The sequence below is a fragment of the Mustela nivalis genome (assembly GCF_964662115.1).
Source record: "Mustela nivalis genome assembly, chromosome: 4".
Lineage (NCBI taxonomy): Eukaryota > Metazoa > Chordata > Mammalia > Carnivora > Mustelidae > Mustela > Mustela nivalis.
Genome location: NC_139023.1, coordinates 7,168,279 through 7,183,237, shown reverse-complemented (window position 1 = coordinate 7,183,237; position 14,959 = coordinate 7,168,279). Strand labels below are relative to the sequence as shown.

Sequence of the window (14,959 nt, the reverse complement as noted above, 5' to 3'; positions counted from 1 at the left end):
AGCTAAGTTTAAAACAAGTTTATGGGTTTGTTTTTTTAAATGATTGTGGAGACCCTGACCCTGACCGTCACTACAAAAAAAAAAAAAAAAAAGCTAATACCTACATTATATAAAGACTAAATTTCAGACAAGGAAAGGTCTTATTAATTCCATTCTCCCCTCTCCACCCAAAAACTCCTTTACATACACTGCCTATAAGAACATCTTTTATTTCTATAATTAGAAAAATGCACAGGTATTCACTTTTGGATTTTTTTTTGAGGAGGGTACTTGTTACAGAAAAATATCATGAAATAATACAAGACATATTGCAAAATCTAACTTTAGAATGCCCAGCGCATTTATAAAAGAGGACCCAGCTAAAGGAACATAAGTAAGTCTTTTTAACAGCTTTTTCCATATGAAGTGGCAATGATTTATGCCTTAGCTTACATGGTGGTGTGGTCTACAAATACTTGTAAAAACTAATCCTATAAAAGTCTCACTTATCGGGCGCCTGGGTGGCTCAATGGGTTAAGCTGCTGCCTTTGGCTCAGGTCATGATCTCAGAGTCCTGGGATCCAGTCCCGCATCGGGCTCTCTGCTCAGCAGGGAGCCTGCTTCCTCCTCTCTCTCTCTCTGCCTGCCTCTCCATCTACTTGTGATTTCTCTCTGTCAAATAAATAAATAAATAAATCTTAAAAAAAAAAAAAGTCTCACTTATCTTTCACCTGCTAAAATACACCAGAAGAACAAAAATTGTAAATGCTACTCACAATATAAATCAATTTCATTTCAACTTCTGGAAAAAGTAAGCTTACAGATGTCCAACTCCTGCCAAAATAGTAAACAAGGCTACTACTGCTGTTTCACCAAAGAATACTATTTTGAAGATCAATCAGAAGAAATTTCCACAAGTATAACCACTTATATGGTTCATTTTCTAACACTGCCAACGGGAACTTAAAAAAAAAAGTTCACTAATGACTATGATTTCAAATTGCAGATTAGAACCCATTAGCCTATGGTCAGGCCCAAGGTTTATTTAAATGAAATACAAAATACTGAAGGATATAATTATATACACGTGTGTACATAGATATGCAAATGTTATATAATGGGATAAAACGTGATGCTTTTTTTTCACCATGGATTTCATTTTTTGCATGGAGCTCCAAACAGGGCTTGAACTCAAAACCTTGAGATCAAGGCCTGAGCTGAGATCAAGAACTGGACACTTAGCTGACTGAACTACCCAGGAACCGCTGTGATCTCATTTTTTAAAAAACTTGAAAAAATGGTTTTAGCCGTTAGATAAAATATTGGTTATGGTTTGCAAAGAAACAATCAGAACATGAAACAAGAAAGATAAAAATACTACGCAGTCCTATTCAAGATAACAAAACTAAATAAAAGTACTAAATAATCCATTTAAAATTTACCTGTGTAAATATTCTGGAGCTTTATTCAGCAAAGTATAATATTGCCTCACAAACTCCCGCCCTACAAGCAGCGGACTGGGCTTCTCCATAACCATTTCTTTGCTGCACAATGTCAAATGCTAAGGGAGCAAACACAAGAACGGTAACTATTAAAAAGTCATCTTTGTAAATTTCCAGGAAGTAAGTTTTCTTAGCCATACAAAAGGGAATAAAGAAAAGTAATGTATTTATTGAAAAACAATTTACAACAACAAAATAAATTCCCAACAACTACTGGTAACTTCCAACATCTGAAGTTCCTCTTTGTCTCTATTCCTCAATGCCTTCCCCCTCCCAACCTCCACACAGTTCTTTTTCTTATTCCCAAGAAAGTCCCCTGCCTCACAGTATGAACACCATAACCAAGTCTTTTCCAGTCACAGTACCTCTCTCCTCTAGGGACTATAATCTATGTCCCTGGATTCCAATGGTTTATTTTGGAAAACTAGGCAGAAGGCACACGTCAGGACCTGGAGAGTAGACTTACTATGGGAAAGTACCAACTTATATCTTCTCTGCATTCACTCTCCTTTAGAATTATTTCACTGCTTCAAAATGATAATAATTACCATTAAAAACCAGCAATAACCTGAGTACTCAGAATTTTTTTTTTTTTTTTAACACATTTGGTGTAGGTCCAGTATTTCTTTCCATTAACTAAGTAAAAAGCATTGCCAGGTGCTCTTTAATAAAGGGGACAGCCTGGGGAATAAGATTAAGACTTCAGCCCTCAAGAAGTTTATAATCTGGTGGAATTTAAGAAACAAAACAAACAAGCAAAAGGAGGGAAAAAAAAAAAAAAAAGAGAGAGACAAATGAAGAAACAGACCCTTAACACCAGAGAACAAACTGATGGTTACCAGAGGGGAGGCGGGCAGGGGGGACGGATTAAATAGGTGAACAACACAGGGTGACATATGGAAATGCTGAATCCATATGCTGTACACCTGAAACTGTTAACTGTATGTTACCTGGAATTACAATAAAATGAAAAGTTTAGAATCTGTCATGGATTGGAAACAAGCTCATAGGAAACAGAATGGGTTAGGTGCTATGGTAAAGTACTGCTAAGCACAAATCTCAAAGGTAAGATCAAGAAAAACGACGCAGGGGGAAGGAGGGTCTATGCTGACAGGGAGGGGGCTTAAAAATAAGAAAAACAAATACAAGATATATAAATAGAAACACACAATCATTTAAAGTAAGTGACTTACACATGGTTATAGGCCCCCCTGAACAGTTAAAATTACAACATTAGGAACTGGAAAAGGGGGTTAAAAGAGAAAGTTAAATATTACTTGTTTAAATATATATATTTATAATCAAATATCCTTTCCTATTACACTTAAAAGTATTAGAAAAAAAAAAAACACCCTCAGTATCTGTGTGTATTTACTGGGCAAACCAGGATACAGTTTAAACTCCTGCTTAACAAATAAATCACAATGTAGGGTTGTGTTTTTTTTTTGGTGAGAGAGGTAGGGGGAGAGGGGAGGGGTGGGGGGGCGAGAGAGAGAGAGAGAGAGAGAGAGAGAGAGAGAGAGAATGAATCCTCAACAGGCTCCACAATCAGCACAGAAGACACAGATTCAACGGCGACCCTGAGATCATGACTTGGGCCAAAACAGAGAGTCCCACTTAACTGACTGAGTCACTCAGGTGCCCCTAGGCTTCCTTTATTTTTATTTTTTTTAAGATTTTCTTTATTTGACACAGAGAGACACAGCGGGAGAGCGATGTGGGACCCTGGGATCACAACCTGAACAGCTGAGCCACCCAGGAGCCCTACCCTAGATTTCCTTCAAACAAAAAACTTTATAGCCAAAGAGAACCTGCCATAATCATTACAACTGTGATAATGTTTTTAAATAAAAATACGAGGGTGACCTGGGTGGCTCAGCGGACTTCAGCTCAGGTTTCGATCTCAGAGTCCTGAGTTGGGGGGGGGGGGCACTCCACACTCCCGTGGGGAGTCTGCCTGCCCCTCTCCCTCTGCCCCCACCCCGGCTCTTGCGTGTTCTCTCTCTCTCATAAATAAATAAAGTGTGTATAAATAAACCATGGCAGAGCCCACAGGCAATATTATAGCTCTACAAAATCCCAACAATTCCCAATTCAACTTTCACATAATGCTCTATTAGGTTTTCTCTCCTTTTAAAACAGTCTTGAAACAATATACAAAACCCACAAATCTGTTAAAATTTTTATGCCTCACTTGCTTTCAAAAATAGTTAATTTACTGCTTTCAGTGGCAGCGTCTGGGGATGAGGCAGTGGCAAGAAGCTTTTGAAGCTCAAGTGAAGACTATGTGGAAGGGCCCCAGGCCACAGGGGAAGCTGAGAAATCTGGCAAAAAGCAAGCAGCTACTTGTGTCTCCATCAGATGGTGACCCCCTACTTCCGTTGCTGGATTCTCTGCCATTTACATCTGTTGCCACCTATAGCCAGAATGAAGTGTTGTGTCAGAGCTGTTATACATTCAAGAATAAACTTCAGAAAAGAAAAAAAGAAAAAAAAATCCATACAGTGGGACTCCTCGTCTTGTCTTTACTTCCTCTTATTCAGCCACTGCTACCTTAGCTGTTACGGTAAGAGTAAACCCAGCTGAGAATTCTGCCAGTCTGCTTTGCAGTCTTTGTTCGACCTTGAATTCTGTACCACCTACAATTAAACTCTTTTTTTAAAAAAAAGAAAAGAAAAATTTAATTCACAAAGTAGAATCAGATAGTGTCATTTCAGGGGCCATTAGTTCCCCAGCAAACCTAAAAACTTCCAATAAAGAATAACAAATCCTAATGCATAAATGAATTCTCATTTGCTTCTTTAAGTAACAAAGCTAAACAATATAGTATTTTTATTTTGAATGATGGTGAAGTGTGAAGAACAGTAGACTTATCTAGTAAAATTTTTTTAAATAAAAAAACCTAAAAATGAATACATGCTTTAATACTGTAACTGATGCAAAAATAACACTAAGACGTGGGACAATACTAACTTATCCTCTAAATAAAATAGCTACATACAAAACAGTTTTGTTCAAATGGTGAATACTAGATATGCTATTAGGGACTGGCTATGGCTTTGGAGATTCCCATGTTTTTCTTCTTCTCTTCTTTATTTCCAGATTTTCTACAATGACACTTTGTCATTTATCCCAAATCCTCCATCACATTTATAAAGGATAAATTTACTTACCATTTTTGTCACATACATATAACCAAAGTAAAGAACAAAACAAAACGCAGTGAATACATGTATCAGTATCAAAGAAAGGTCAAAATACACTAAAGGCTTATTGTGAAAACATCTGAGAGGCTTTCAAATGCCCACCATATATATATATATATATATATATATATATATATATATATATATATACACACACACACACACACACACGTATATATACACACATATATATATGTATGTTGTATATATACAATCACAAAAGTGTGGTGGTCACATCATCAATACACACCAGAGAGACAGGAAAGGTAGACACACAGTGAAGACAACTTTTACAAGATTATTATTCAAAAGAGGTAACTTGAAAAGTGAACCTCAGGGGTGCGTGGGTGGCTCAGTAGGTTTAAGCGTCTGTGGCTCAGGGCTCAGGTCCTGATCAGGATCTAGCAAGGCAGCAGGCTGCCTGCTCAGAGGGAAGCCTACTTCTCCTTCTCCCACTTCCCCTGCTTGTGTTCCCTCTCTCTCTCTCTCTCTCTCTCTCTCTGCCAAATAAACAAACTTTTTTTTTTTTTTTTTTAAAGGGGGAAAACAAAAAATAAAAGTGAACCTCAAATGGTGGATGAGGTAAGGCAATACTTATCTGGTAAAAGGCTAAACAAAAAGCTATACAGAGTCTAGGCAGAGGAGTCCATTTTTAGGCATAGGGAGACTTCCACGGGGAATGACAAAACGAAAAGAATTACTAATGGATGGTGCTATAATTTATACTTAAATATAACTACTCACAAAGCAGTTACTTCTTCACTACTAACTGATTTAACGTGAGTCAGTATTTAGTGGGCTAAAGTATAAGCGGTGGATATTAATCACATCAACCAGAAAATAAAGATATTAGAGGCAAAAGGGGAAAATGTAACACCTGACTTACTATTTTTTAATGACACACTGATTTATTTATTCTACACAAACATCTGCATCTTGCCCATCTTCTCATTTTCTCCCTTTGAGTAGGAAAATTAACAGTGCAATACATAAGGCATCAAAGAAGCATTAGGATGAAATTATAAATGAACCGGGGGGCACCTGGGTGGCTCAGTGGATTAAGCCTCTGCCTTCAGCTCAGGTCATGATCCCAGGGTCCTAGGATCAAGCCCCACATAAGGGCTCTCTGCTCAGCAGGGAGCCTGCTCCCCCCTCACTCTCTGCTTGCCTCTGCCTACTTATGATCTCTCTGTGCCAAATAAATAAAAATAAAATCTTTAAAAAAAAATTATAAATGAACAACCAATAGGTAGTTTGAGTAGCTACAGAAAGTTAAGATTGGAAAACTGAGTACTATAAAGTGTGCATTTATAATTCACACACAGCCATGTATACAAGAATCTGGTTAGGAGGAAAAACAAAAGATCCAAATTACACATTCAGAATAAATATGATTACAGGAACAACTGTGCTGTTTTTATTATTCACAGCAAATTACCCAACTCTTAGGTAAGCAAATTCTGGGATGTGGGTCCTTCCACTTTTTTTAAATAATTCCCTCTCTGTTTTTTTCTTTCTTTTTTTTTTTTTTTTAAGATTTTATTTGAGAGAGGCCATTAGGAGAGGGAGAGGCAGAGGGAAAAGCAGGCTCCCTGCTCAGCAGGGAACTGGATGTGGGCGCTATCTCGGGACTCTGGGATCATGACCTGAACGGAAGGCAGACACCTAACTGATTGAGCCACCCAGGCGTCCCTAAAAATGGTTTTAATTTTTCAAAATTAAAAATTTTTTAAGGGGCGCCTGGGTGGCTCAGTGGGTTAAGCCTCTCCTTCGGCTCAGGTCATGATCTCAGGGTCCTGGGATCCAGCCCTGCATGGGCTCTCTTCCCCCGCCTCTCTGCCTACTTGTGATCTGTCAAATAAATAAAATCTTTTTTTTTTTTTTTTTTAAGAACAACTATCTCCTGAAATCTTTTTAGATAAAGTAAAATTACATGTATTAAACCCCACTTTTTCCATGAACGCCTGGAAATCTGGAGATTTCTTTCACACTGGGATAGATACTATAAAATGTACTTTCCCTTGTTAATTAAAAACAATCAGTCCTTTTTATTCAGCAAAATACCAACATGATTATATCTGGTTTCCCTCACTATTTAGAGTCTCAACTACTTCAAAGATCATCATTCTACTTTCCACCTTTATCCCACTTAAAATCCCATATATCCTGTATCTTCATCAACAACCTTTACTTCATTTTTTTTTTTAAAAGATCTTATTTATTCGTTTGACAGATATTACAAGTAGGCAGAGACAGGCAGAGAGAGAGAGGAGGAAGCAGGCTCCCTGCTGAACAGAGAGCCTGATGTGGGGCTCGAACCCAGGACCCTGGGACTATGACCTGAGAGGAAGGCAGAGGCTTTAACTCACTGAGCCACCCAGGTGTCCCCTTTTAATTCATTCTCATTTCTTAAAATGATTCCTCTCCCTTTGCCCAGACTAATGCCGGAAACATATCTACTCCAGCTCTCATGGGAAATTGCTATCAATTCTCACTATCTTTTCTGAATCTTTTAGTACCATTGAGAGGGAAGTGGAAGAGAGAAAGAAAAGTAAACATATATACAAGAAAGAAAGTCATGCTGGGCTTCATCCTATAATATACTGTGATTTCAAATAACTTAAAAAAAAAAAAAAAAAAAACTGTCAGCAACCAAAGGAATTTTTGGTTCCTTCTTTGACTAATAAAACTTCAGCTTTTAGTTAAGTACTTGGGTTTTTTGCTTACTTCTTGGTTAAAAGTAAGTTTGGTGAATCACTAGTATAATGGAGCTGCCCACAACAGAGATGTAATGTCTAAAATGAACTGACAATTCTTTGTAAAAGTTAAATACTGGCTGAACAGTAGTTACGTTCAAAGGGTAGATTTAGGTTCAAGTTAATGCAAAAATAACCAGAATAGAGCTACTTCATAAATAGCCAGCTTTGTAAGTATTTATTTCAGAGACTGACTAAATTTAACAGAAATATAGTATAATAATCTATGTCTAGATAGACATATTGTTAGTCTATTGATAGACATATTGTTAGTCTAGTTATAGTGTTGTTCCAACACTAGGATTCTAAGTCTATTAAGCAAGAACCAAGACCTTTGATTCCTACTCCAACACTCATTCCATAACTTCCTATCTGTAATGACTGAAATTCTACGCATTTTGGGGTACCCTGAAAATCTTTCTTGGTTCTTCTATAAACTCTGTCTTTCCTTTGAATTCTCCAAGTACTTTGAGTTGTCTTCATGGCACTTTATTAATCACATTGTTCCCTAAATTACTAACTGCATTAATCTTCCTCATTTCTCCTCTCAAATATAATCTGAGCTCTCCCTTAAATATCATTCTCTGAAAAGTCACAATTTTAAAAAATTGATGGCCACTACTTTATTTCCATCTTAAAAGCTTTTCTCTTCTTATCTCCTCCTAGTTCAAAATGCTTGCATCTTTTAATAGCCAGCATTCTCTTAGATCTGCAAATGGGCTCAACACATTCAAGCCATAGGACAATCTTCTTCGCGTAGTTTTAGCCTTTTTCCAGAAAATCCACTTAGTCTGCCCACCACAGCCATGCTGCTTCCTGTCATAACGCCACTTTCCCTAGGCATAAAGAAAATCTTTGCCTTTCTTGTACTGTGTCACTTTGTGGGGTTGGTGCTTGCCACACTTCTTGCACAAAGTCCAGCGGGTTTTCATGTCTGCAAGAGCACTATTGGCACGGAAAACTGGAAAATCACAATTCTTAAAAAATACAGCGACTTTCCAGTCTTCCACTTGTCTGCATTGGCATGTTGATAACCTCCTCCTAATGCTTCTAGATTTCTACCACAAGGCAACTTCTCACCAAAATGCAGAAGTTCTCAAAGTTTTGTCTTCTAACCTGGCAATTTCAGAGTCTAATGGCTTTAGCTCTCTTATCTACCTAAATGCAAATCTAGTATCTACCATGAACTCAAATTTTATTTTAACCCCATGCCTAATATCCTTACATGCCCTCACAGGATACCAATATATGCATCCCTCAAAATGCTTTCGGTATTTCTGTTAATGATGCCACCATCTTCTTGGGTAGAATGCTCAGTTCTAAGTGACTTTCCTTCTTTAAGCTTCAAACTGTGAAATCCTGACAACTCAAAAGTCTCTTGGAATTTGCCCCATTCTTTCCACTCCCACTGAATTTATACTCTACATCTTCCTCTAATCTTCCAAGCCTCTTTATCATGTGCAGAATACATTAATAGAGTAAAATTCAAACACCTGCATTTAATTTGAATTATAAAGCATGCCACAGATCCAGTCTGACATTCATGGTCCCAATAAATTCTGCAAATTTATTTCCCATCACACTTTTCACCTCTGTAACAAATTCTGTGTTCAAAGAACACTATGCCACTGACCACCATTCCCCAAACCGGCAATTTTCATCCTTTAGGCCACTGTCTTATTTCATTCAACCTAAGATGGATGAACAGGTGGGAAACACAAATTCTTCCAAGAGTCAATGAATGTCTACTATACATGTATCACAAACTACTCAAGGAAAAACAGTGATGAACATGAAGGACTTGATCTGCTGCTCCAGAGAAATTTAAAGTCCAGTGGGAGACAAAATTCCTACACACAACTATGTGCTAAATGCTACGGCCCTATCACAAAGAATATACCATTTGAAAATTGGAACAGGCATAAAAACTGGACATGCAAACAATGAATAAGTATCTCGAGCCAAAGCTAAAAGAAAATCTTTAGGGGATGACTATCTCCTCAAAACCTCACGCCACCAAATCCTGCCCCTGTTTACTCTTCAAAAATCTGCTCAAGATCTCATTCCAATTCCATCTCTGGTTTTCCTAACTAGGGTCCACGAAGAAGGATTAACCATTTCTTCCTCTTAGTATGGCAGATGTCTTCTAGCTCTTATTAATGCACTCAATCCTAATAATATATGTACATGAGTACAGGCACATCCCTCTCCTATTCCTAAAACGACTCCATGCTAATGCTAAAAGCATAATCCCAGCAATGTTATGCTTCCAGGAGATACTCAAGACTTAATAATCTTTGCAGCATCCACCATTGCTGTGCACTTAATAGGATTAAAAAAATCTGCTCAACAATTCTGATACTAAAGCCCTAAGAGAAGCAACAACTAAACTAAGAAGATACTTCAATAGCTAATGAATAAAACTATGACGGAATGTTAATGAATAGATTAAACACATTAAGCATGCAATTTCAAATGATCTTTATTCTTTTTAAGATTTTATTTATTTGACAGAGACAGACACAGTGAGAGAGGCAACACAAGCATGGAGAGTGGGAGAGGGAGAAACAGGCTTCCTGCCAAGCAGGGCTCAATCCCAGGACCCCGGGATCATGACCTGAGCGGAAGGCAGACACTTAATGACTGAGCTACCCAGGTCCCCTCAAGCTATCTTTAAAGTCAATCACTAGGGCACTTGGGTGGCTCAGATGGTTAGGTGTCTGCCTTCAGCTCAGATCATGATCTCCTGGATCTGGGATTGAGCCCCATGTCAGGCTCCAAGCTCAGCAGGGAGTCTGCTTCTCCCTTTCCCTCTGCCCTTCCCCCTCCTGCCTGTGCTCGGTCTCTTTCTCAAATGAATAAAATCTTTTAAAATAAAAAATAAAGTCCATCAGCTACAGTCCTGTGCTTATTTATATGTAAATGCATATTCGTACACAGTCATCTACAAGAATACTTACTACTCCCGTAATATGAATTCAGAGAGTTTTGAGATTAAAGGTCCAAACAAATCAAGTATAGCAGTTTTGGCACAAATAATTTTAAGAACTTTTAGAAATCCCCCCCCGCCAAATGAGCATTACAACAAACCCACACAATATAGCCAATTTCTTTTCAAAGGTAATTTTATCTTTTCAACAAATGATTTGGGCACAACCTGACATCCGCACATTAAAAACAAAAGGAAGTCTGACTCATACTTGGCACCCACGTACAAAAATTATTTTGAAATGGGACCACAGACAAATGTAAAACCTAAAATTCTAGGGTTCTAGAAGAAAACTTTTCTAGCCTTAGGTTAAGTAAAGATTTTAGATAAGACACAAAAAGAAAGGAAAATAAAAACCCTGCAAATTGGACCTCCATCAAAATGTACAACCCCTCATTTAAAAAGTCATCGTTTAGAAAATGAAAAGACAAGCCAGTCTGAAAAAAACTATCTGTAGAATACATATCCGATAAAAGATTTGTATCCAGAAAAAAACCCCGACCTTGCGTAACTTAAAAAAAAAAAAAAAAAAAAAAGCATTACTGAAAGCTAAAAAGTTGGTATTACCTGATTCTACTGATAGAACATTCTGTAAAATGCAAAACTATAGGGTTAAATCAGATCAAAGGCTGGAGGTAGAAAGGACTATAAAGGAACAGGAGAGAACTTCCGGGGTAATGGGACTATCTTACTATCTTGACTGTGGTTGGTCATGGTTCCATGACTCTAGGTCTGTCTAAAGTCATTAAACTGCACAAGAGTCATCTCTACTAATAAATTATTCCTCAAATTTTAAATATAGCAATACAATCATGCTTCATTATGTCAATCATTTCATGAACATTTATTGAAAATGCAATGTAAGGGAACCATGATACCCTGAAATCAAGAACATCCAGTTCAAAAAAAAAAGCAATTTATTCAAAGTTGACACCTTTTACATATAAAATTAACAAAAATGACAATTACTGGTAATATCCAGTACTGTAAGGGTGTGGGTTAATGGGCTCTTCCACAGTGTTGGTGAAAATATAAACTGTTATAACCTTTCGGAGATGTAATTTTTTTTTAAACATTTTATTTATGTATTTGACAAAGATCACAAGTAGGCAGAGAGGCAGGCAGAGAGAGGAGGGGAAGCAGGCTCCTGGCTGAGCAGAGAGCCCGATGCGGGGCTTGATCTCAGGACCCTGAGAACATGACCTGAGCCAAAGGCAGAGGCTTAACCCACTGAGCCACCCAGGCGCCTCTGGAGATGTAATTTTATGGTTTTAATAAAATTGATTAAAAATGAAAGCATATAACGAATAATTCCACTTCTAAGATACACTACAAAGAAACAGACATGCAATTTCACAAAGATGTATATTCAAAGTTGTTTCACTGCCACAAAAGAAAATAAAGCAGTCTAAATGTCCATCAACAGGAAAATGGAAAGCTATAAAATAGAAAATTATGCACTCATTAAAAACAGGGGGAAATAAAGTTATAAATGTGAACAAAATACAGTCCGCAAAAGTAATAATTAAACTTCAGAATAATTTACAAACCCCATCTTTGGAAAAAAGCATGATTTAAACAAAACAAAACAAAAAAACCTCATGGGTCTAGAGGAAAAAGAAAACAGTGCAAGCTATATACCAATTCGTAACACCACCGGTAAAACATTAAATCCTACTCTAAAATTTTCATTTAATTTCTGATAACCTTCTAACAGATACATGTATGTCATTGGTTAGAAAACATGGCTCTAGGGGTGCCTGGTTGGCTCTGTCAGTAGAACAAGCACTCTTAATCTGGGGATTTTGAGTATGAGCAAAATCTCTACACACAGGTGTAGAGATTACTAAAAGAAATAACTAAACTTAAAAAAAAAAAAAAATGAGGGACGCCTGGGTGGCTCAGTTGCTTAAGCGGCTGCCTCCGGCTCGGGTCATGATCCTGGCATCCTGGAATGGAGTCCCACATCGGGCTCCTTGCTCGGCAGGGAGCCTGCTTCTCCCTCTGACCCTGACTGCCACTCTGTCTGCCTGTGCTCTCTCTCTCTCTGACAAATAAATTTAAAAAAAAAAAAAAAAAATGAGTATGTGCTTTGGTGAGTGCTGTGAAGTGTGTAAACCTGGCGATTCACAGACCTGTACCCCTGGGGAAAAAATATATGTTTATAAAAAATAAAAAATTAAAAAAAAAAAAAGACTCTAGAATAAAGGCCAAGAGTGTGAGAAGTCATTCACCACTAATAGTAAAACAAAAAGGCAATCCCTGACATTATGCCTACATTAGTGACAATTTATGGTTCAAGTTTTAAGTGTGTTTAAATATTACCAACTAATTGAAGATGGGACTGAGGAGGCTGAGAGATGGGGAAAACAGACTAATAGCATGCTGAAATTAAAACTGAGCCAATTACAGAATGAGTAGTAAAGAAAAACTCACTGGGAAAAAAAAGTAAAAGATAAAAGAAAAGCTTATTGCCTAGGATTCTAAGATACACTCTCCAAGGTTTCCAAAAGCTGATTTAAAAAACATCTGATATGCTTATTTGATATAATTTTTTTGTAACCTGGTATTAATGGTCTTTGAAACAAAAATATAATAAACTGAGCCCAGACTATAATATAAATCATCAATTCATATGCAGTCATTAAAATATACTATCAGACATTAAAACCATCGAAGAAAACACTAAACACAGTATAAAATTTACAAGGTATGATTTCAATAATGTAGTAAAGGCTATGTATACACTTGGGCAAGAAAATGAATTAATTTTTTAGATCTACTATAGCAAAATAGTTTTCAGAGCAGATTACAATTAAAAAAAAAACGTGGTAACACAAAAAAATGATGTCATATTCCATCAGTTCTTTTTAATCTTGGAGATCTCTGCAATGGCATGTCCATTCTCATTAAAGGAACTTCTCCATACATTGATAAAATGACTAGATCAATATAAATCATAAAATCTAACTATTACTGTTAACTTCAAACACCTGGCCGCAACCACAATATATAAACATCAAAACGCAGTCAAAAATTCAATCTTTGAGGAGCCTGGAGTGTCCTGACCACCATTTATAAAGAGTGATAACTGTGGCATCTTTGGTCAAGCAGTTGGGGGTGGGGGAATCACTCAGGGCAAATTACTGATATGAAATTTCATATCTTATTTTTTTTTAAAGATTTTATTTATTTATCAGAGAGAGAGGGCGAGAGAGCAAGCACAGGCAGACAGAATGGCAGGCAGAGGCAGGGGGGGAAGCAGGCTCCCTGTGGAGCAAGGAGCCCGATGCGGGACTCGATCCCAGGACGCTGGGATCATGACCTGAGCCGAAGGCAGCTGCTCAACCAACTGAGCCACCCAGGCGTCCCAATTTCATATCTTATTTTGATGGCCATTTCAATGTTTTGAAAAAATAGCCAAAATGAAAATCGCTGAGAAGCTGAGATAGTATGTCATCTTACAAAACAAAAACAACAAAAAACAGGAAATAAAAAGAAAATTACAAAAATTTTTAAATCTACAAAAGTCTTCTTTCTGCGCTGTAAAGTTACATGTACCATATCTTGATTTCTATAAAAAGAGTAAGATCTCTAGGAGCAGGATGCATTTCTTTCTAATAAAGAAACTATGTTACCAAAGGCTATGTCTATGCTAGGACACTTATCTCTGCTATTGGATACTTAATAGGAGATTGGATACTTAACTCCCTTTCCCCTCTAGAGGCCCTTACTCAGAGCTGGGGGGCACACTAGTCAGGTCCAGGCCATTTCTCACTGAGCCACGGACTATTCCCAATCTCCACACCTAACCACATATTAAAACAACTTTCCGAAACTACAGAGGTTTTCACCAATCAAAACAGCAATGAACCTTTTTAAGATTTTAAAAAATATTTTATCCATTTATTTGAGAGAGAGAGAGAGAGAGAGAGAGAGAGGGAACACACGCAGGGGGAGTAGGAGAGGGAAAAGGAGTCTCCCCACCAAGCAGGAAGCCCAATGCTGGGCTGAATCCCACATGACCTGAGCTGAAGGTAGATACTTAACGACTGAGCCACGCAGACACCATTTAGGATTTTTTATTTTTAAGTAATCCTGAACTGTTAAGATCAAGAGTCCCATGTTCTACCAATTGAACCAACCAGTCGCCCCCAACGATGAATAGCTATTTAAAGCTGAAACCTTCAGAGCACCTGAGTGGCTCAGTGGGTTGAGGCTCTGCCTTAGGCTTCCTGATCTCGGAGTGCACCAATGGAGCCCACTGTCTGGGCTCTTTGCTCAGCAGGGAGCCTGCTTCCTCCTCTCTCTCTGCCTGCCTCTCTGCCTACTTGTGATCTCTGTCAAATAAATAAATAAAATCTTAAAAAAAAAAAAAAGGCTGAAACCTTTGTTGTGGCAGACCACAGAATGAAAATATCACAAACAAGATCTAAGCATCAGTGGTAGAAATAAATAAATAAAAGGTAGCTGTAGATTAAGTAAGACTTTTCTCAGACCCCAAAACGAAGGAGGCAAACTTTGAAG

At 37.6% G+C, this 14,959-nt stretch overlaps 1 protein-coding gene across 8 annotated transcripts in view; it reads right to left on the bottom strand.

Annotated features, from left to right (window-relative positions):
• The window catches only part of G3BP2 (G3BP stress granule assembly factor 2), an 88,668-nt gene that overhangs the window by 16,362 nt on the left and 57,347 nt on the right, over positions 1 to 14,959 (bottom strand). For all 8 annotated transcript variants that reach the window (XM_082727013.1, XM_082727016.1, XM_082727018.1 and 5 more), the window contains one exon: positions 1,422 to 1,540. In XM_082727013.1, the coding sequence (XP_082583139.1) occupies positions 1,422 to 1,516 (95 nt within the window). In that variant the 5' untranslated portion in view covers positions 1,517 to 1,540. The remainder of the gene's footprint in view (positions 1 to 1,421; positions 1,541 to 14,959) is intronic.